At 40.8% G+C, this 21844-nt stretch overlaps 2 protein-coding genes across 4 annotated transcripts in view; one reads left to right on the forward strand and one right to left on the reverse strand.

Moving 5' to 3' along the window:
• Positions 1 to 3070: 3070 nt before the first annotated feature.
• On the reverse strand, positions 3071 to 9255 carry CDKN2C (cyclin dependent kinase inhibitor 2C). The gene is made up of 3 exons (XM_004438536.3): positions 8041 to 9255; positions 7448 to 7587; positions 3071 to 3973 (listed from the first exon to the last, which is right to left on the reverse strand). The coding sequence occupies exons 2-3, from the start codon at positions 7574 to 7576 to the stop codon at positions 3596 to 3598; spliced, it is 507 nt and encodes a 168-aa protein (XP_004438593.1). The 5' UTR covers positions 7577 to 7587; positions 8041 to 9255; the 3' UTR covers positions 3071 to 3595.
• Positions 9256 to 15744: 6489 nt separating this feature from the next.
• Positions 15745 to 21844, forward strand: part of FAF1 (Fas associated factor 1) — a 487297-nt gene continuing 481197 nt past the window's right edge. For 2 of the 3 annotated variants that reach the window (XM_087445969.1, XM_087445971.1), the window contains exon 1: positions 15745 to 16156. In XM_087445969.1, the coding sequence (XP_087302095.1) occupies positions 16112 to 16156 (45 nt within the window). In that variant the 5' untranslated portion in view covers positions 15745 to 16111. The remainder of the gene's footprint in view (positions 16157 to 21844) is intronic. The other variant, XM_004438535.3, reaches the window with a different exon arrangement.

Here is a 21844-nt window from a genome sequence, read left to right on the forward strand (position 1 = left end):
CGGGGAGGGAAGTCGAGCTGGGAGGCAGACAGGCGTCCGGGCGGGGGGCGGCCTGAGTTGGCTCTGGGTGCCCGGGGAGCCAGGTCAGGCGAGGTCGCGGCAAGAGGGGGCTGTGGCTCCGGCGGGCGCGCTCCGGGCCGCGCAGGCTGGGCCGGGGGCAGCGCGCAGGGGCTGCAGGCAGCACCGAGGCGCCCGAGGCGCCCCGGGCCCGCTGGGGGGCAGAGACAAGCGGGCGGCCAAACCTGCCGAGGAAACTAACTAAATAAAAGGAGACTGTTATTTAAGGCGCGGAAATTTGAAATATTTGGACAGGAAGAGAAAAGAAAAGAAACCTTAGCGAGGGAGGGGAAAAAAAAAAAAAAAACAACGCGAGCTAACGGTTTTGAAACTCCCCCACCCCCACCCCGGGCTTTTCTGCGCGCCCTGAGGGAGCTCTGGGCTCTAGCTTCCTCACTGGGGAGCCGGGAGCTGCGTTTGGAGTCTGGAGAGTTTTCGAAGGGACACAAAGGATGTCTTCGCAGCCCCTCCATAGAGGGCTTGGGTTGGCTATGGGCAGAGCTTTACCGCGGGTCTCAGGCTGAAAGATTGTCTCCTGCCTCTCACTAGGTCCCTGCGTGGATCTGTTTTTTTGGAAGTGTCGTGTAAAATCAAAACATTCTCGAGAGACCAAGAGAGGGACTCTCCCCATCTGCAGCCTTTTGATGAAGGTCACTTAGGGCAGTCAGGAAGCCTGCGAGTACGACCCTTGCTCGCTCCAGCACTGTGCTTCTGGACTATTACTTCTAACCCCGGCAAAAGCCGAAAACACCTTTTTGGGAACTGAGATTTCGAAACTAGTCCCGGGCCACGGATTCCACAACGTTCGTTTGATCAACACGATAAGGGGAATTTATAGTATTACCAATTGAACTGCTTTCCCGGGACAGAATTCTTTTATCTATTTATTAATCACCCAGCGTGGTGTGTGTACGAGCTCATCACACCATTGCGAGATGCGTAATGTTTATCAGAAAACTATTGATTCACTGCCGAAATATGGTAAAATGCAGTTTGCTTAGTGGCTTGGGGACCAGAACGTGGACTAAGGTCCTGTTAGTGCTCTCCCCCCACCCCCTAGACGTAAGCCCGGATTCAGTTTACTGGGCAAAGTCTGAACCTGAGTTTCCCGACGTGGATGCGGACGCAGTGAAGAACTGAATTGGAGAGCGCATCTCTGCTTAGTATCCTCCATCCTTTCTATAGCGTGGTCCCTTGGGGCTCTGATTATTGTATTAATTAGCACTTGCCTCTCCAGTCTGCATCTGAATAAGTTAAGACCCTTCCCCGCCTCAGCTCGCTGCACACAAGACCCCATCAAACTCAGCAGCACCGTTTCTTCCATCCTATACATTTCGGCATATTCAAGAGTCTTACTGAATATTGTCGAGGTTTCTGAGAGATTGAATAATGGCTTTTCATATTTCCTAGAGGGGACCACATAACTCATTTCTAAAATACTTAGATTAGCAAAGCTGTTTCCTGCGAAGAGCCAGAGAAATGTGGCGATGTTTTAATGCCTAGCAAATTTTAGGCTGTTGAGAGAGATAGAGCTCCCTCTCTCCTTATTGTGCTCCGACCACGTGAGAACAAAGCAATTGCAGAAATACTTCTGTTTAGCTTTATGAACGTCCTATGTCTTTATATTCGAAATCTCTAAAGAGAAATTGTAATGCCGAGACTTGGTGGATACTGAAAAGTCCATTAAACTCGACTTTAAATTCAGAAACGTCCATTTTTACAGTTGCAACTTGTAAGAACGGTTGTTTTTATTTTTTAGGAAGTCTTGTGTTTAGAAAATCAGCTTACTCAAGCAGTGTATTTTGTATATTGATTCTAGTTTTTAAATCCAAAATGCAACACTTTTTCCTTCAAAACTATCTCAATTTCTACTTTTTTCTAAACTTTAAAATAAATGTTTTAAAGTTAATTTCATGTTGCTGTCAAAAATAAATTTATTCAGTGACTTGTGGTTAGAGGTGGCAGAAGTTGAAGTCTTGTTGCACTTAGGGAAGGTGAACTTTAGTGCTAAATGAAAAGGATTAAACTTTTTCTCCTATATTCTTTTATACTATCATGGAAAATAAATTATTGCTAACCACTTGCCTGCAACCACTCCAATCCTTGTTAGGGCAGGCATCAGAACCATGTCCTTCAATAAACCTTGAAGTATTTTGTTCTTTTTGGAGCAAGGGCAGGGAGCTTATGAAGCAGAAGGAGAGAACTTTCACATACAACATCTTTGGTCATGTGGGAGATGATGAATTAAGTACTTATAAATTTATAAACGGTAATTGCATTGAAATCCTTTGGTGAAAATCTTTAATTAAAATGACAGAGTAAGTAGTAGATGCTTGAAAACTCTCTTGGAAATTTGATGTTTCTATTTCATTCAAAATTTTTCATTTTTAGCTAAATATATTCTTAAAAAGATTTTATATGCTTTTTCTAAAAAGTTTTGTGAGAATCAAGTACTATATGTAGGAGTGGCCTATTTATTTCTTGAAAAAGTTTCTATTTATTATACTGAAGCCCCTAAATTAGTTATGACCCTTATATGTATTTTATATATATTTTTCTTATTGAGTTTTTTATCCCCTAAACATTGGTATTTGCATTATATTTTAATAGTTAAACATTTTACATTTCTGACATTCAGAGAGAAAAAGCCAGTGTTACACTTAGTATACTTATGGTATAATTTTTTGGAAATATAGTGTTTAACCAATTGTTTCATTTTGTAATTTTTTTTAAAACTCAACTAATGGGAAGGACTTTTAAGGTGGCATTTTCTTTTAAAAGTGGCTTTTACAGCTAACATATATTTCTTTTCAGATCGCTACTTCTGAAACCTGTATTCAACTATTCAACTTTGAGAAAAAGGGAAAATTGAACATTAGGATAAATTCACACTGAAATAATTTCAGGTTTGATCTTCAAAACATATTGTTCTTATTCTGTTTTAAAGCAGAAATATTAGCCACCAAGTAAAATCTTTTGGGGGAGGCATGAGGAGAGGAAGAAAAGAATAACTGAAGCATCAATAGAATGTGTCCAGTTTTGCAATTGGTCTACTTTTTCTAATGTCAAGACTTAAAACATCATCATCTTTTAGTACAGTTCTCCTTAGCAAGTGGCAAATTATGTGGGGGTTATAGAGGAGTGGAAATCACAGAAAAACATTGTCCTGTTTTGGAAAAGTGTTTTAATTAGGCAAAAGAAGCATCAGGACAAACCATTTTTAAAACAAAGTCTCCAAGTTGGGTATTGAGACGGGCAAAGGGAGAAGCAAGGAAAAAGTCAAGGAAAGATAAAATATTCAGAAGAAAGCCAAAGCTATTTGCAATTACATGTTAGAACTCAAGATTTTGCAGGTGAAAAAGATGTTGCTTAAATATATTCGTAATCCTGTAGTAAGATTTCCACTTAGCAATTTCAGCAGATTTAACTAGCTGCTTAAAATATGACAAAACTGAATTTTAACAAATGATATTAAAACAGGACAGCCAACCATTTAACTGACAAGATAGAACGCAGTGTAGGAGAGCCCTCCCCACATTCATTGCAGATTCGCAGCTCCCTCCGCCCGGTTTCCCTCCATCAGGCTAACGATCTCGTTCCTCCGGTAGAGCCTGGCGAGGTCGCAAGCGGTGTCCCCCTTATGGTTCCGATGCCCCACTTTGCTGGCCGTGTGCTTCATAAGGAACTCCACCACTGGGAGGTGGCCTTCTTTGGCAGCCAAGTGCAAGGGCAGGTTCCCTTCATTATCCTCGATGTTAACATCAGCTTGAAACTCCAGCAAAGTCTGTAAAGTGTCCAGGAAACCTGCTCTGGCTGCATCGTGAATGACAGCGAAACCAGTTCGGTCTTTCAAATCGGGATTAGCACCTCTAAGTAGTAGTCTCCTGGCAATCTCGGGATTTCCAAGTTTCATAACCTAGAAAAGAAGAAAAAACGGTAGAATGCTTAAAACGGTAGAATCCTTCAAGTGCTCCTACCACAAGAATATTTTAAAATACCCATTTCTCCTTCTATTAATGGAACTATTTATTTTTGGCTAAGGAGTGCTTGGAGAAGACCCATATGATGGGGTTTAAAGGGCTCAGTTGCAGGAAGGAAAGTACTAGTAGGTAAAAGTAGAAGAAAACTTCTAAAAATTGAGCTTCTATGATGGAATATCTTAAACGGTCCCCAAAGTAGGATAAATTGATCAATAAAATAGAACGAGTCCAACTTGTATAAAATTCAGCGACAACTCAGTTCTCTAGATCCCATGAAGAATTGTGTAATTTCATGAATTTATTAAATAAAAGAAACGGAATTTGAGATTTAAATAAGAGTCTTCTTTTGTTGCTTGTTCATGCTCATAAAATGTGCCTGGGGTATTAATTCTGGAAAATCATATGTGGGTAAAATTTATTTTCTAAATAGCTTCTGAAAATAAATAAGAAGAGTGAGTTTCTTTAAATCTCCAAAGAAGTGTTTCCACACACCAGACTCCATCACCTAGTGTAAAAATGATCTGTTACGAATCCAGACCTGGTATTTCCTTAAATGATTAATTTTCACAAGTTCTCTCAAAATAGATATAGCCCTAAATTTCTAAGTGTTTCTTTTTAAAATTTTTTTTTCTTTGCAAGTTATTTCATATTGACTAGTAGGTGTATTCAGGGCTTAGAATCTTTCACTTGAAATTTTAAAATGTTACTGATTATTGAGGTGTGTAATAAGCAACTGTGTTCTCCATTGCTTATGATATTGATTTATCTAAGACTAAGTTCATAATATGCCGTGTATTAGATAGGAGATGATTGTATGGCAACTGTTCTTGAAAAGAATGAAACAGTCATCATACTATATTACTTACTGTTTCTTAAAGTTCTAACTAGCCTCCTGATTTTCGAGTGAGCAAAAGAAGAGAAAATAAGATATTTAATGTGTATTTTGGGACACAGACAGCTTTGTCTTGTGGTTTGAGCCCATTTAATAATCAACTGGTGATCCCATCTTATTTCCTTTTGCAGTTATTATCAGGCATTTAGGAATAGCTATTTGTAAACTGCCAACATTTTTAAAGCTAGAATGTGGTATTAAAATTTGCTATCAGCATACAAATAATTCACATGACAAAGACTTATCTACTGTTGTTTGAATATATTTCACTCTAATAAGAGGTCTCTATTAAGCTTTCATAATTATAAAATATCTTGTAGAGCAGCATGCAATTATACAATACATATAATTTAGTTGTGGAAAAATATAGTCTCATTAACATGCCAGAAAATTTCAGCATTTTAACTGGTTTCATTTATATTTAGGTATATTCATAATAATCTAAATTTATAATAAATAGATTGCATAGGAGACACAAACATTTGTGAAATTAAATATAATCCATTGGAAAATACATACGAAGTTGATCTATCTCTTTAAAATGTTTGTTTTAAAAATAATCACAAATTAAGTAATAAAATGTATTTAGAATGGATAATATTTTATAAGTGCAAACTATATAGATGACCAAGATATTAAGCCTCCCTGTTGATAAAACCCTGCTGACTTTTAGCCCTTCCTTTGGGGCAGTGGTAAAAATGACACACTTTATTTTTCAAGAACTTCAATGAAATATATTTTTTGGTTATTAAAAATTAACACAATCTCATTTTTACCACAAGTGCCTCTAAAGATTTAGTTACATCTAACAACCTGGACTGGGAAAAATAGGAGACAGACACACCTTGGATCTTTGTGAAGGAAATGTACGATTAAGGCCTTTGATATTATCCTGATTGAAAAGCTTACACTAGGAAGGGGTGTGTGGGGGGGAGCTTTTGCAGTTGAGTTAAATAAACATAATTGAAGAAGAAAATTTGCCATCTTTCACAGAAAATAATAGTAGTGTTAGAAATTGTTTTGAAAGAATTCTTTCTTGAGTTATGACACAACTTCAGAGTCAGGATTATACATACTGAAAATAAGCCTTGGGACTCCTATTTGTGTGTGTTTCATTATATGTACTAGGACTAAGCCACAATAAGTGGGTGTTAGTATCTCGATAAGTATGTTTAATATAAACAAGATTGCAGAATTGTATTAAAAATGTTTGTCAAAACTTTTTTTTTCCCCAGTATTAATCTCCCAGTCTTCCTGTTCGTCAAAAGTCCTGTAAGATCTTATTCTGAACATGGGTTAAGTGGCTCATTCTCTGTGAGATTTATATAATCTTTTGAGTTTTCAACAGGAAAATTTTCAATATATTTAATTGGTGGCATTGCTATCATCACCGGTAAACCACCAGGTCGAAAAAGATAAAAATTCCTTTCCCCACTTAATCTACCTGAAATAACAAGATAAATAATTTAGTATCTATGCATAAGCTCCCTTAACACTGAAGCTTTTGCAAGGTTGGTGTATTCTGATTTTAAAATGTACAGACTGTATAGACTTCATCTGTTAATAGTATATCTTCTGACACTTAAATTTCTAATTCTTGTAACTAAAACAAAGCACTCTAAAAACCCTTTCCCCAATGGATTTTCAAAAACAGTTTCAAGTGTTGCATTTCCGAATAAGAATAGCTCATAAGAATATCATCAGAACTCTGATAAAGCAACTATTTGAGACTACTTTGCCATTTTTCTGTTTCTATGCCTTTCAACTAAGTTACATCATAGCATTCAGAGGAGGAAAAAATATTATCAGGTATAATACTTGGCAGCTGGACATGTTTCATTTGTTTCTTGTAAATCTAATTACTGAAAATTAGAACATACCACGGCATGACCGCAGAGACAAAAACACTACAAGCTGAGCTCCGATTAGAAAATTCAACTTTTTATTCCTCCTCAATCCTGAATGGGTGGATGGTATTACATTAACTGTGAAATGTACATCCTGTCCCCGTGCCCAGGCCACCCATTCCAAACGAGGAAAGGTCGTTTGTCAAAACTTGAAGCATTTGAAGGAAAAACACCCTCGCCAGTAGTCAAGAAAATTAACGTTAAAGTCAATTATTGGAGCAAAGTACGGAAACCACTAATAGCAGTGTATTTACTTCAAATAATAATCATAATAATGTGTTTACAGAGCTGTCTAAAAAAAAAAAAAAACCCAAAAAACTCGGCTCTACTACGACTACTTGAACATCCCCACCGTCACAAAAACATTCCAAAAATTAAGACCAAACCTGGAACCCACTTGATATCGAGGATGTTACTGGATTTGACGAGTTTGTTCAAAGTACGTCATTTTAGGGAGTTGGACCCACTTAAAGATATAAAATATGGCAACCAACTAGATTTAAAAACAGTGAAATTTTGCACCCTTGAAAGCTTAAAAGCTGTTATTCTAGAAACCCGGGTCACGTAGGCAACATTGTTGACCTGTTTTCCCCACCTCGCTGGATACCAACCTGCAGCGCAGTCCTTCCAAATCCATTTTGTGCATTGACGTTTACATTATTTTGCAACAAACTAGTAAGTTGCTCTAGGTCCCCCCTGGCAGCTGCGGACGCCAACTCGTTCCCCCAAGGCTCGGCCATTCTTTAGGGTCCTGACGATCGGGAAAAGATGAATTAGTTGTTTTTCTTTTTCCCCTTTCCTTTGCTCCTAACCAGGCTGCATGATGGCATCGGAGACTGACAGAACGACTGGGATGGTTAATCTGGAGTAGAGCTTGGTAGTAAATACTAGTAAGATCTGCCTGCCAAAAGCCCGCCCCTCGATTCACACGTGATTATTCAGCAAAACTGAGCCATTGGAGAGGGGCTCCGCTCCTCGCTTTTTAGCTTAACCCCTATGAAGAATTCTGGTGATTCAACAGAGAGACACACAGACACACATATATTCCTGGTAAATTACTCTGGGTAAAATGTAGGCAGAGCTGTCACGTACCTACGCTACAGACCTCTGTGAGGAATGTGCGCGGAGACTTAAGGGACTAGATCACGGCATAAAATACCGCGGAAGAAAAGACAGTTGGGGGGAAGAAAAGGTATTAACCCACCCTTGTTCACGGTGGTGACTTGAGCCGCGACAGCCAGAACTGCAGGGGCAGGTCCTCGGAGGGGCTCGGTGTCCATCCGTCTCGCCGAAGGGGTAGTCCTGAGTCCTCCGCTGCAGGGAGAGCGCCGCAAAGGCTGGATGCTGACGTGCTTCGGGGGGTTAAAGACGATCGCCAAAGGCAAACGAGAGTAGCAGTTCCGTGGCCCTCAAGTTACAGGTTGTAACGACTCCTCAGTGGCCTCGGCTTCTCCAGAGGAGCCTTTATTCGCGTCCGGGCCGAGCCGAGGGCTAACGCCGCGCGGGAAGGCTCCGGAGCCCGCCCGCCGCGCTGCCGCAGCCCCGCCGAGCCTCGGAGGCCGTGGGAGCCAGGCTCGGCGCGCGTCTCCGGAGACAGCCGGGCGCGCGGCGGGCCCCCGGCAAGCCGGTCATGCCGGCCCCACCGGGTCCCGGGACTCCCAGCAGCGTGAGGAAGGGGAGAGCGATGCGGGAAGCGTCTACGGGGCCCGGGCTGCTGCGGCAGCGCGCGGCAGCATCGCGGCTGCACAGGGCAGCCCACCGGTAACTTCCCGCCTACGACCGAGCCAGTTCAGACTTCCTACTGTAGACGCTCATTGAGCTGCCGCCGCTGTCTTTTCCTTCCTTTCCCGGTTTTCTGAGGGCCTCCGGAGATCGGGAGGGTCCTGGGAAGCGCAGGCCAACCTCTCAGTATGGGGAGTCGCCACAATCCCAGGGCGCAGCCAGTCCCGCTGCCCTCTCGCAGAGAGCCCAGCGGCTTCGGCGCCCGGTGCCACTTCGCCAACCTCTCGCGGTCCCCTGGCCTGTGCCCCCAGCCTACGCCGCCGACAGGGCAGCGGCCGCCAGCCAGCTGTGCCCTGGAGCCGAGCGGGGCAGCACTGCTTCCTCCCGAGCCGCAGCGCTCCCAGTGACAGTTTCTTTTGTAGCCGGTCCCCCCAAATCGCCGGTCCCTGCTCCCTTCAACCCTACAGACACTTGCGCGTCGTCCCCCTTTCTGCTCTTTTCCTTCCCTCCCTCCCTTGCTTCTTTTTACGCTCAAACAATTGCTGCTTCTGTTGCCGCTGCAGAGACGGTGCCGGTTTCTTCTCCCTTTTTTCCGACCTCATCAGCTTTTTTTGAAAAGAAAAAAATTGAGCGCTTTTTGAGTTGAAAAACCCGCCCCCATTTTAACGGCAGAGTTTTAAGGAGGCTCGGCGGAGTTGCAGCGCCGCGGGAGCGGGAAGGCCGGGCGCCGCCCACGCCCCGCCCTCCGCCCTGGTGGCGCTCTCGCTCGCCGCCTCGCGCGCCCCGCCCCCCGCCCCGCACCCTTTCTCCCGCCTCCTCGCTCCCTGCCTCCCTCCTCGCGTCTCTTGCGCCGGTTCCCACCCGCCAGCCCCGCGGCCAGGCCCCAGCTGGGGCGGCGTTCGGCCCCGCAGAGCCGGGTTTGGCCTCCTCGGGCTGGCGGGCGGGATGGAATCTGCGACGCGAAACCCCGGGCTGCCCCGGGCCCGGCGGGGGCGGGGGTGAGGGGAAGAGACTTGTTAATTAAGACGGCTGCGGAGAACCGCAGGGCCTTAGAGGCTCGGCGGCGCTGGCTGCTTGAAGGCGGAGAGCGAGCTGGCGCAAAGCGATCTTCCCCCGGCGCTGGCGGGGCAGGCCGGCCCGCCTCCGCGCTCCCCCGCTAGGCTCTCCAAGTTCGGGCGGCCAGGCCTACGCTGCTGCCGCCTCCTGTGGGGCGCGCGCTGTGTAAGCTCGGCCTCCTCTCAGCCCCGGGCCTCGGCCTCGCACCTGCCAGATCAACGTCCAGGGCCGCGGTGGGCAGAGGTGGCCGTGGGGCTGGAGGGCGAGACCCGGACTGAGCAAGAATGGTGCTCAGAAAAAGCAGAAGTCTTTTATAGACCGATTTTTACGAAAACTAGAGAGATGATTTACGTAAGAAATCATGACGAACTCTGAAGCCTTAATGTTCCAGAGACTCCAAACTGTGAAATATTCCATTTCTTCGGTGAAAGGGAGAAAAGCAATTAACTTTAAAGCAAAATTTAAAATAAGTCTTGGGAGGGGTTTTCTAACAAGGCCGTTTCTTTACTGGCAAAGTTCTCTCTTTGACTAGTTAGATGGGGGCCTATGGGTTTTTTGGTGGGGGAGGGGGTGTCTAAACGTAAAGGAATAGCCTCTTCCCTAATCGTTTATTTCAATCATCTGAAACACCAGTTCTCTCTGTACTTTTAACTTCCTCTTTTAGCTATGTAAGATTAATTAACTACTGCTTTCTATAGTTTTTGCTCCTAAAAATATCCAACACGGTTGCATGATGCACCCAGTGGTCAAAATGAAACCAAGCAAAAAAATGACAAGTCTAATTAGTACCGGCCTCTAGCAAGCATATTCTCAAACATCTGTACCCAGCTCCTTGAAGTATAAGGGGAGTATTAGCAACAACACACCAGAAACATCTGGATAATCATCTAGCAACAGATTGGCTGGTAGGTGGAGGGAGAGTGGAAACTGGGAAGAATCTGGCAGTGTTTTCTTTAACTGAATTGTTGAGGAAAAAATAACCAGAGTTCTTTTCTTAGGTAACAAAACTTGAATTGTGAATCAAGCGTGAACTACAACACAAGAAATTAACTCCTCCCTTTTCTTACATATATTTTGACATTTCAAATAGAACATTTAGGATTCCACTTATAGCAGGAAATACCATAAATAATATAATTTACTTTTGATTATTCTGGGAACTTACTATGTAATTTTTTAGTTCAGCTGGAGGGTGTGATGACATAGTAGCACTGTTGGCTGATAAGAGATAACTGGCATTAGTCCAATTTATGAGAGTTGCTTTCTAGCATTTATTATGGTTCCTTGGTAAGCGAAGATACTGGAATGAGTAAGAATCTTAAATTGTACTCGTTATGTAAAATATAGGTATACATGTGTTATAATTTTTGTGAAAATACTTTTTGCTGAATAACTGAGTAAATAAAATTTATGGTAATTTAAGATGCACAGAGAGCTGGATTAAGCTTTTTAGAGGTCCTAAGCACTGAAAAGATTTTGATGTCCTACCCGCACCTCATATATAAATAAAAATAAAACAAAACCAAAAGATAAGTGTAAAGAAGTCCAACAAAGTTCTGATTTTTTTCCCATGATGACTTCTTCAATAATTTTACTGAAATCTTAAATTCTTTCAAGAAGTTTTTGTTTTGTTTACTCTGACTTTGCCGGTGCCCTAAAGCTTATGCTTAAGTCTGCTTATTGTGTAAACCAGCCCTGGCAGCACATAAGTTGCAGTCTTAGTTTAGAGAGCCTAAGTAAGCACTACAAAGTACCTGCAATGAAAAGCTAATATTTATTGAGTACTAGTTCACTAAAGTAGATTCAAAGGTGAGTATCTCTGCCCTCAATAAGCTTACATTCTAACATGGTGTACAAGAAAGAGTCACAGTTAAGCATTTATTATATTGAAAGTAGTGATTTCTCTTTTAACATAGTAATGACATGTCTCTCAAACACTGAAACAGAGGCTTTATAGTTAGATATTAAATACTAACAGTCATGGAATTTTTTTTTCAGCAGTTCATACTAATTTTAAAAGGTATAGAAATGTAATCAAATTATTTTGTGCTTTTCCCTCATTGACTCAAATATGCACAGTTTCTGAATGATTAACTTACGGAAATGTTTATGTGGTATTTACAGTTTCTTTATCTAGTCTCAAAGTCTTCCTCGTTGTTGTGTTTATGGATCCACCAGAGGTGGAAAACAGATTGGTACCCTCAGAGGACCTTTCTATCATTTCATAATTGTGGCTTTGGCATTTTATTTCTGAGATTCAGCAAGCTTCTTCCTAGAGGTACTCAGGCTACCTATGAAAGTCTTTTTGTGAAGAAAAAAAATGCCCAGTAAGCAATTCAAAAGCTTAAACATAATAGCAACAATTAATATTTGTATAGTGTTTCATGGTTATAACATGTGATGCACACATTATTTAACAACTGTGTGAGGTAAATATGATAATCATCCCCATTTTTCAAGTGAAGGAATTGAAACTTACAGAAATTGTGACTTAAAGCCAGCAAGTAGTGGATAGGATTTGAACTCAGATATTGGGGCCCCAAATCTTATGTTTTTTCCATTACTTAAGAGTCCAGGATCAGGCACTAGGTTCCTAAAGAATATTAAATCATTAGATGAAACATATTTTTGGTTACTGAAGTGTGGGTCTAACTCTGTAGCAACATTATCTTCACATGAATTACATTATAAGCAAGCAGTATTGTTAAAAAGCTTGTTTAACTTAACCAAAGGATCAAGTTACCACCACCAGTAATAAGTCATGTTGATATCATGTGTCCCTAATATGATGTGATGAGGACACATCACTTCTGTGGTGTCCTTACCCTAAATCCATAAACTCAGTATAATTCTGAGAAAACATTAGACAAACCCAAATTGAGGGACATTCTATAAAGTTCCTAACCACTACTGTTCGAAAGTCAAGACCAAGAAACTGTCACAGATTGGAAGAGCCTATGGAAACATGATGATTAAACGTAATGTGGTATTCTGGATTGGATCCTGAAACAGAAAAAGGATATTAATGTAAAAATCTGAATAGTGTCTCTAGAATATAATTAATAGTATTGTACCAATGTTAATTTCTTAGTTTTGATAGCTGTACTATGGTTATGTAAGACGGTAGCATTAGAGGAAGCTGAATAAAAGGTAAACTATTTTTTTTGCAACTATATAACTTTGCAACTATTCTATAAATCTAAAATTATTGCAAATAAAATTTTAGCAAAATAACTACAAATAAGCTTTAGTATATGCATTTGAAAGAAAGATGAAATACAAGTTTCTTTAAAAAAAGTAATGGTAAGGTCAAAGAACATGGAGATTCTAGGAGCAGATCTATATTTGAATTAGGCTGAGCTCCATAAATTAATGCAGTGGGCCAACTATGGTAACGGGTAGATTAAAATTATTTTTCTTTGCTCATACTTATGTACAGAGAATCTTTATACATTTTTATTCTCTCAGTTTGTGACACTGAAATGAAATTGTTTCTCTTAAGGAAAGAATTCTGTGGAAATGAAAAATGAATTTTTTTTTCTCTTAATTCAGGATTTATTTTTCTTTCATTCCTTCTCTGTAGCGGACAATTACTCTGTATGCTGGGTATCCAACCATGAATAGTTAGGTCAGAGGGAAGAATCAGTCTCTTCAGGAACTATACAAACTTTGCAGCATGGAGGGTAAATTGCAGCGAGGCAATAGGGTAAGTGGAAAGAGCACTAGTTTGACCTAGCCTTGAATACTAGGTCCGTCACCTTGTGGCATGACTTTGGGCAAATTCTTAACTTCACAGAGCAGTTTTTTATTCTGTAAGATGGTTGTTGTAAGAATTAAATTAAGTGAAATAAGGTGTGTGAAGTACCTGTACATACTAGACATCCAATAAAAATAAATTCAAAAGTATTTATTATTGTGTACCCAAGACTTTGCTGTGTATGAACTATGAATATAAAAATACATGAGATGAAATGGCTTATAATCTCAATGAACTTTCAATCTTTGGGGAAAGATTAAAACATACATAGATGAAACAATTAGAGAAAAAAATTACAAAACTTACCAGAGCATTAAATTGTGTTGTAATGATAGTCAAAGCAATGATTAGAAAGGAAACGAATCCTTGTTGGCTTAAGTTTTATGAAAGAGGTGGCCCTGAGAAAAGCATCTACGAATCGGTATATAGAGTAATAGCAACTAATATGTTTGGAGAGCTTTAAGGTTTCTGAAGAGTTTTCGCAAGCATTACATCACTCAATATTCACAATCACTGAGGTAAGTTTTATAAGCTCATTTTAGAGATAAAGAAATTGAGACTATGAGAGGTTTTGTCAAGGGGCAGAGTTAGAATTCAAGCCTAGAAATGCTGACTATGCTCATTTTGAAAAATATTTTATATTTTCCATGCATTTTCATAATTGTTTTCTCATCACCTGAGATGTGAAAGTCAGAGAGACTAAGTAACCCATTCAACTAATTTCCCCAGCTAATTAGTTGGGAAAGCAGTACTAGAACCCACATGCCTGAATGTCTAGGGTATTCTTCCCATCTTTCTACATTACCACACTGTTTTAATTTCAAGAAGGAGAGCAGGGAGGGAGAAGGGGAGCAGCACTGAATCTGAATGGGCTCTGAGGTATACACCCATGTCATCACAGAAAACACCTCAACTTTTCAAGGCTGCATTAATTCTGGTCATTTAATTATAGACAATTATTCACCTGCCTTGTGCTGAGAGTGACATATATGAATGGGACAACTGAATTGCCACACTTAAATCGCTGGTACTGTATTTCACTTCAAGATTCACATTTGTGGTATATTTTGGAATTAACTTCCTTAGGGATGGCAATTAAAGAAGACACTTTAATTAATGTGACAATGGAGGGTTCTATTCCTTATCTAGCTCATTCTGGTCTTAATACAGATTATCACATGCAAGTTGTAGGCCAGACTATTCATTTAAAGAAAACACACAGAATAAACCTAGATCTTTAGAACACCGTAGTGCTCTTCTTTGTGTTCAGGGAATAGAAAGACCTAGGCCTTGAGTCTATATGGTGTTTTCCCTAGTATTTCTTTTAAGTCTACAGCATAAAATCAACAATCTTACTTAACACTTTCAGGATTTCGAATACTTTCCAAGACAAGGAAATGCTCTATTACAGTCCAGAAGATAATATTTTCTGAGGTCAAAGTTGAACATATTCCACTGTCACTCTTCTTCCAGCTGGGACGACAATTACAAACTGTCACACTTCATTGTACATAGTCTTTGGCTATTCTTGGCTCAAAGCCTGTCAATTTATGAAGAAATATAATTTCTTCACTTATGAAAGTACTTTAAATAGGCTGACTATATTAAAAGCTGGACTCAAGTTTTCCCCATTTGTAAGATGTTGTCTCAGCTCTACAAAATAAATTTGCTGCAGGAATAGAATGCTTTTTATTTCTCATAACTAACAAAAAATGCTCATCTTTTTCTTGGGGGTTGATATTGTCACCTTTTTCAGCTTCCATGTCTCTCCGTGGGAGTCTGGTGACCTCTGTGTTACTGAGAGTCTGAGGATGCAGGCATCAGAGGGCTTGGGATTGAGTGTGACAGTGTGTAAGCGGGTTTTGACAGTGAGGTTGAGTGTATTTTGTTGAAATTGTATTTTAGTGAAATTTTGTTACAGAAAATGGATATTTATGAAACGCTGTTAGACGGGTTATGAGAGTGTGTTGAGTTCGTTTGTGAGGCTTGCTTGATGTGTCTGTGTGTGACTATGTAACCAGGTAAGGCGCAGAATCTGATCCCCGCCCCAGCCTGAGGGAGGCGGTACCCCGAGGCCTTTGCTTAATTCCAAATCCAAACCGGAATAACCTGTTGCGGGACTTGAAGCTCCCGCAGTTGCAGATTGGCGTTCCGGTCGGCGGCGCGCGGATCCCCGCCCGGTAGTCGCGCGCCCAGCGCTTGACAGGAGGGCAGTCACGTGGCAGCCGCAAAGCGGCGCTTTGCGACCTCGATGACAGGCAAAATGTGCGACAGCCGTGGCGCTGGCCAACCAGGGGCGGAGGCGGTGGCTAGGGAGGAAGCGGAGGAGGCGGAGGCGGCCGTGGCGTTCGCCCGCCTGCTCGTTCTCTCGGTTTCCCCGCCCCCCCCCCCCCCGGTCTCGCCGCCGCTGAAGGGAGCCGGGTGCCGCGCACCCTGCCCTCATCCTGGCCGGCGACAGTAAGATCGGACCCGCATCCAGACCAACCTCCCTGTCGAGGCGGCTGCGGCGCGGGCTCCGCGAGGCGCAGGCGGGCGGCCCGGGCGCCTGAAGGTTACCGAGTGCATGAGCGCCTAGCCTCCCGCGCTGCCCCGCCCGCCGGCCCGCCGGCCCGCCCGCCGGCTCGCCCGCCAGCCCCTCGGCGCCCGGCGGCGGCGGCGGCGGGGGCGACGGCCGCAGGAGGCGCCGTCTCCCTCCCAGGTGCGCGCTTCGCTCCCGGAGCCGCGGAATTCGGCGGCCGCCATGGCGTCCAACATGGACCGGGAGATGATCCTGGCGGATTTTCAGGTGAAGTATCTGGCCCGGTTCCCCTCCCGTCTCCAACCTCGTGGGTTCCCGAGGCCAGAAGGGTGGCCTCTCCCCAGCGTTTGTTTGAGCACTGCAGTGGTGTGTGGTTTGGGCTTTCATACGGTACGTGGCTTGGGGTGTGTGTGCGCGCGCGCGCGTTGTGAGCCATGGGCGAACGTGTAATTCATATGCTGTGTTGAGTGTGTGTAGAATGTGTTATGTACGGCTTGAATGGGATTTGTAGGCTGAAGGGTGTTTGATATTGGGGTTATTTTGTGTGTGGACTGTGTAGTGTTTCTTGTATTATATGGGGAATGTGTATAATTTGGTGGTATTAAGTGTGGGGCTATTAAGTATGGGTGTTTTGGGTCAGGAGTTTTGGGTTGTTCCATGAGGAGAGTGTGTGCTGTATGCAGTGTGGGTGTGGAGCGTGTGGTGGTGTGGATGTGGTGTATTGTGTTAAGGGTTGAGTAAAAAAGAACGATGAGGAGGAGGTGGTGAGGGTAGCGGGGCATTGTGGTCGTTTTCAAGAAGAAATAAGCATTTGAGACTTTGATGCTTTATTGGAATCTTTGGAGGGTAGGAAGATGAGGAGGCAAGTAGACTGTAGGTGTGTGTGTATATATATATATATATATACACCAAAGTATCTTTGCAGCGAATTCAGAAGCTTGATAAATTACCAATTCAAATTTGCGGATTCCCCTTCTACAGGTTTGAATTGCTTGATTGATGTCCTTTCTCCAGGAATAATTTAAAGGATAAGAAAATGTTATTTCCGTACCGAACCCAACTGTAGTGATACTGGCATATAAGTATCTTAGGGAGGCAGTTTGAAAGTAGAGCTGTATGCATCATGAAAGACTTGGAGTTATAACTAATGCTTTGTGAACACCACCTTTGCCTTTTGATGTTTGGTGAAGAAAATATTGTAGCGAGATTTTTAACCATTCATTTTGGCGTTCACTTAGAAGCTACTGTTATGTATAGGCAGACTTTTCCCACTTTCTTTAACTGACATTGTGGTACTTAGTCTTGCATGGTAGGCAATATTTTTCCTTACTGAGATTTTGTTGGGCTTTTCTCCTCTCTCTTTTTCTGATGTTTTAAGTTTCTTATTTTTACAGCTTAATATTCTGCTGGCCATTTCCAGAGTTTACTTTTCTGGTTGCCCAGTGGTATCTGATATCTTAGGAATATGCATATATCTGCACTTGATTATACTATAATTCCAAACTCAGACAAAAAGAAGCGTTCTGAAAATAAAAGTTGACTACAAGATTTTGATGTTTTGTGGGATTAGGATTGGCCTGAGATTTTTTTGCCTGTCTTAAATCTTTCTTCTTTTTTCATTCTGTAATTCAGTCTTTCATCTAACATGAAATTCGGTTGTGTGAAAAAGGACTCTATATTTCTAGTAGTTTTATCCTGTTATAAAATTGTTATGTTCTGGTAGGAATGGCTTTAGACAACAACAAAAAGTGTAGTTTACCTTATTAAGAGTTTTAAGGTAATTATAACTTTGTTTTGATTTCACCAAACTTTTTACTTTCTCTGATAACTTGTAGCTGCTTGCTCTCTTATTATTTGTGACAATTATTATGCTTACTGTGAACCTTATATTGGCCAAGGACAGGAAATTTAGGATTCTTGTGCTGGGAGGCAAAGTAAGATTTTCTGACAAGCATTTGGGCTTTTATTTTGATCACATTAATACATGCTAATAAGTTTTTCTCTTCACATTGATGGTAGTGCAGTGAACAATTGTTTGCCAAATGTTGAGAGTTAATTTCATATTGTCAAATAGGTAAGAGAACGTTGTTGGTAGAATAAAGTTATTTAAAAAACTATATACATGTTAAGCACATTAGCCTTTTGTGTGTTTAGGAACTTTGTATTCCTCTTACAAATGATGATTCCAGATCAGTTTCCTCTTGTGGACTCAGTTTTAAAATTGATTATTCTTCCTATTTTTTTTTTATATTATGTCAAGTTTTTATGGGATTAAAAATAAGCATTTATCCAGTTATTATAAACCAGGTAATTTACGTTAAAGATTGCAGCTCAAGACTTGAAATGTAGATACTTGGATGATACTGATTTTTTCTGTAACTGGGCAAATCAGTTTCCCCACCCAAAAGTGAATATACTAAATTATATTCTATTTACTTCATATGATTGTGAAAGTTAATAATAGTTTTGAGAGCTTAGAGCTGTTTTTGTAGAAAGGGGCATGATTTTTATTTTTTATTTATTTTTTTTTTTAAAGATTTTATTTATTTATTATTTTTCCCCCCAAAGCCCCAGTAGATAGTTGTATGTCATAGCTGCACATCCTTCTAGTTGCTGTATGTGGGACGCGGCCTCAGCATGGCCGGAGAAGCGGTGCGTCGGTGCGCGCCCAGGATCCGAACCCCAGGCCGCCAGCAGCGGAGCGCGCGCACTTAACCGCTAAGCCACGGGGCCGGGCCGAGGCATGATTTTTAAATGTGATTAGATTTTAAAAATAAGTTTCAGATTTTGATTATTGCTAGATAATAGTTTCTTATAAATACAATGTCTAAATATGGAAAAGATTTTGGGAAGGATTTTTGTATTCTCTTTAACTATTTCAACTCAATATATTGAGAAAGGACTTGTGTTGAAATCAGTGGAGGAGTGGATAACAATTATATGGGGTAAATAGAATGTTATTTTGCTATGTTCACTTTTGGGTGGGGAAATTGATTTGCTCAGTTGTAGAAGAAACCAGTATCATCCAAGTATCTACATCCCAAGTCTTGAGCTATAATTTTAAAAATAAATTACCTTGTTTCTTATAACTGGGTAAGTAGTGGATGGAAGATTACAGCTCAGACTTAAGGGGATAGGTTTGGGACTTTATAGATGAGTGAAGTCATTATAAGCAAATATATTCGAAATTGTCCTCTAAAAGATTTTTTCCCCCAAATAAAAACAGCTGCCAATTAAAAAGGTTTTTAACTTGTGGTGAAATACACATAACATAAAATTTGCCGACTTAACCATTTTTAAGTGTCCAGTTCAGTGGCATTAAGTACATTCACATTGTTGTACAACTATCACCACCATCCATCTCCAGAACTCTTTTTTTTTATTTTTTAATTTTTATTTATTTATTTTTTTCCCCCAAAGCCCCAGTAGATAGTTGTACATCATAGCTGCACATCCTTCTAGTTGCTGTATGTGGGACATGGCCTCAGCATGGCCGGAGAAGCAGTGCGTCAGTGCGCGCCGGGGATCCGAACCCTGGGCCGCCAGTAGCGGAGCGTGCGCGCTTAACTGCTAAGCCACGGGGCGGGCCCTCCAGAACTCTTTATGTTGCAAAACTGTGACTCTGTACCCATTAGATAATAACTTCCCATTCTTCCTTCTCCCCAGCTCCTAGCAACCACCATTCTACCTTCTGTCTATGAATGTGAATATTCTAGGTACGTCATATAAGTGGAATCATACAGTATTTGTCTTTTTGTGATGGGCTTGTTTCACTTAGCATAATATCCTCAACGTTCATCCATGTTATAGCATGTGTCAGAATTTCCTTCCTTTTTAAGCCTGAATAATATTCCATTTTACTATGTATATACCACATTTTGTTTATCCATTCATCTGTTGATGGACACTTGTTTCCATGTTTTGGCTATTGGGAATCATTAATGCTGCTATGAACATGGGTGTACCAGTACCTGTTGGAGTCCCTACTTTCAGTTCTTTTGGATATATACCCAAAAGTGGAATTACTGAATCATATGATATTTTAATTTTTAATTTTTTGGGGAACTGCTGTACTGTTTTCCATAGTCACTGCACTACCAAAATTTTGAATCGAGAGAATGACAGCATCCTGTTTAATAAATTATTTGTAAATTCAACTCTGAGCAAATGAGTTTAGAATTTGGAATAGTCAACAAAAATCAGCTTTAAACGTACATAATGTTAGCATAGTATGTTACTGGTAAAGGAATGAATAGAGTAGTACACCTACAGTTCTGGCTGGCCAGAGCCAGGAGGGGGTGTAAAGGAATTTCCTGGGTTTAAAAAACAGGCAGGCATTGATGAATCATGAGAATTTTTTTTTCTTCCTTAATGTCTTTTTATAACAAAGAGATGCATTCAGGTGAAAGTTCCAAATCTTTTTGTAATTGTAGAATTCTTTAACTTTTTTTTTTTCAGGTTGAGGTGTAGAGCAAAAATCATTTGATCAAAGAAACTTTTGAGACCATATTTGGTTTGCTTACAAATGTGAAAATAGTTATCCAAAACAGAATTATAGTTGCTATCAAATTAATTTAAATAATGCTAGTTGTCTTACTTTGGGTCTAGATGAACAAAAAAATGAGTCTTCCCTCTCCCTCCCTCAGCCGTTCAATTAATGTCATGCTAATTTCTTTTTCCTCTAAGATACATTTTTATAACATAATTTTTCTTTGGGAACAGAAAAGGGGGTGTAGCTGTGTAGATTAGTCTCACATGTTGGTCTCATATATTTTTCTATTTGTGTTTCTCTGTTACTGATAATAGAGATACATAGATCATAGTTCTACTCAAGTGAAGGAAAAAAAGGAACAACTGTCACTATAGTAACATTTTCTTTCAGACTTTTTCAGAAACAAAACCTTATCTGCCTTGCTAAAAAAGTATTCTTTCTGAACCTAGTTCCAGTGGTCACAGATTGAGTACCTTTATTTCTTCTCTAATTTGGCATTGATTTTGATGTTACTTCCAGTTGTTTCTTAAACAACACAATTGTGCTTTTGCTTTTCACTTCTGATCTTTCTAGCTAGTAATACCTTTGCTGCCTAAATTGCTTTATACATTTTCATATATTGGACTATCACTATGGGACTTTTAAGTTTTCGTTGGCCTATCGACTCCTCTTTGAAACATGGACTCTTCCATGACACTACTGCTAAGTTGCTTGTAAGTAGTTTCTGGCCCTTTATAACATTTTTTCCTTCTAAATGAAGTGTGAATCCCTCTTCTTTTGTCTTTTAGTTTGGCATAAAGAAATATCTTCCACAAAAGAGGATGCCAGACTGTGGGGGTAGAAATGGTATAGATCCAAACAAATAGGTATCCTTTGTGATGTTGTGGGTTAGGGGTGGAACTAAGTATCCATGAAACATCATGCGTATTTTCTGGGAGGTTGCCTTGGGCAGGAGATTGAATACTATGGCTGAAAGTAGCTTTGTTACCATCCTTTCTTTCCTTTCTCCACCATCCTTTTTATTTATTAGAGGGACAGATCATGTTGTTTTAGTGTTTGGATTGTTGGTCATTGGGAAAATAAGGTTTTGGCATGTAGAATGAACTTTAGTAGTTAGTGGTTAATAGCATGGACTTTGAGGTCAGATCACTTGGATTTGAATTACAGCTCTGCCACTCACTCATCTTGTGATCTTTGACCAATCACTTCACACCTCTTTGCCTCAGTTTCCCCATATGAAAAATGAGTTAATGCATGTCAAGTGATTAGAACAGGTGTCTGACATAGAAAGTGTTCAATAAATTTTAGCTGTTATTTTCATTTGTGACAGTTTTAAGTTACATACTTGTTCTCTGCAGGCAACTTCAGAGACCATCTATTTCCAGCTTCTCATTTTTCCTTTTGTGGAAATTGAGACCCAGAAGAAGGAAGTGCCTTGTCTAAGGTCATGGGTTGGTTTGAAA

The sequence above is a fragment of the Ceratotherium simum genome, chromosome 22 (genome assembly GCF_057802395.1).
Source record: "Ceratotherium simum simum isolate JZ-2026a chromosome 22, ASM5780239v1, whole genome shotgun sequence".
NCBI lineage: Eukaryota > Metazoa > Chordata > Mammalia > Perissodactyla > Rhinocerotidae > Ceratotherium > Ceratotherium simum.

Coding starts and splice junctions, on each gene's coding strand:
- CDKN2C (XM_004438536.3), bottom strand. CDS start 7,576: ATGGCCGAGCCTTGGGGGAACGAGTTGGCGTCCGCAGCTGCCAGGGGG. Junction 3,974..7,447: donor TTGGAAGGACTGCGCTGCAG/GTTGGTATCCAG, acceptor CTTCTTTTCTAG/GTTATGAAACTTGGAAATCC.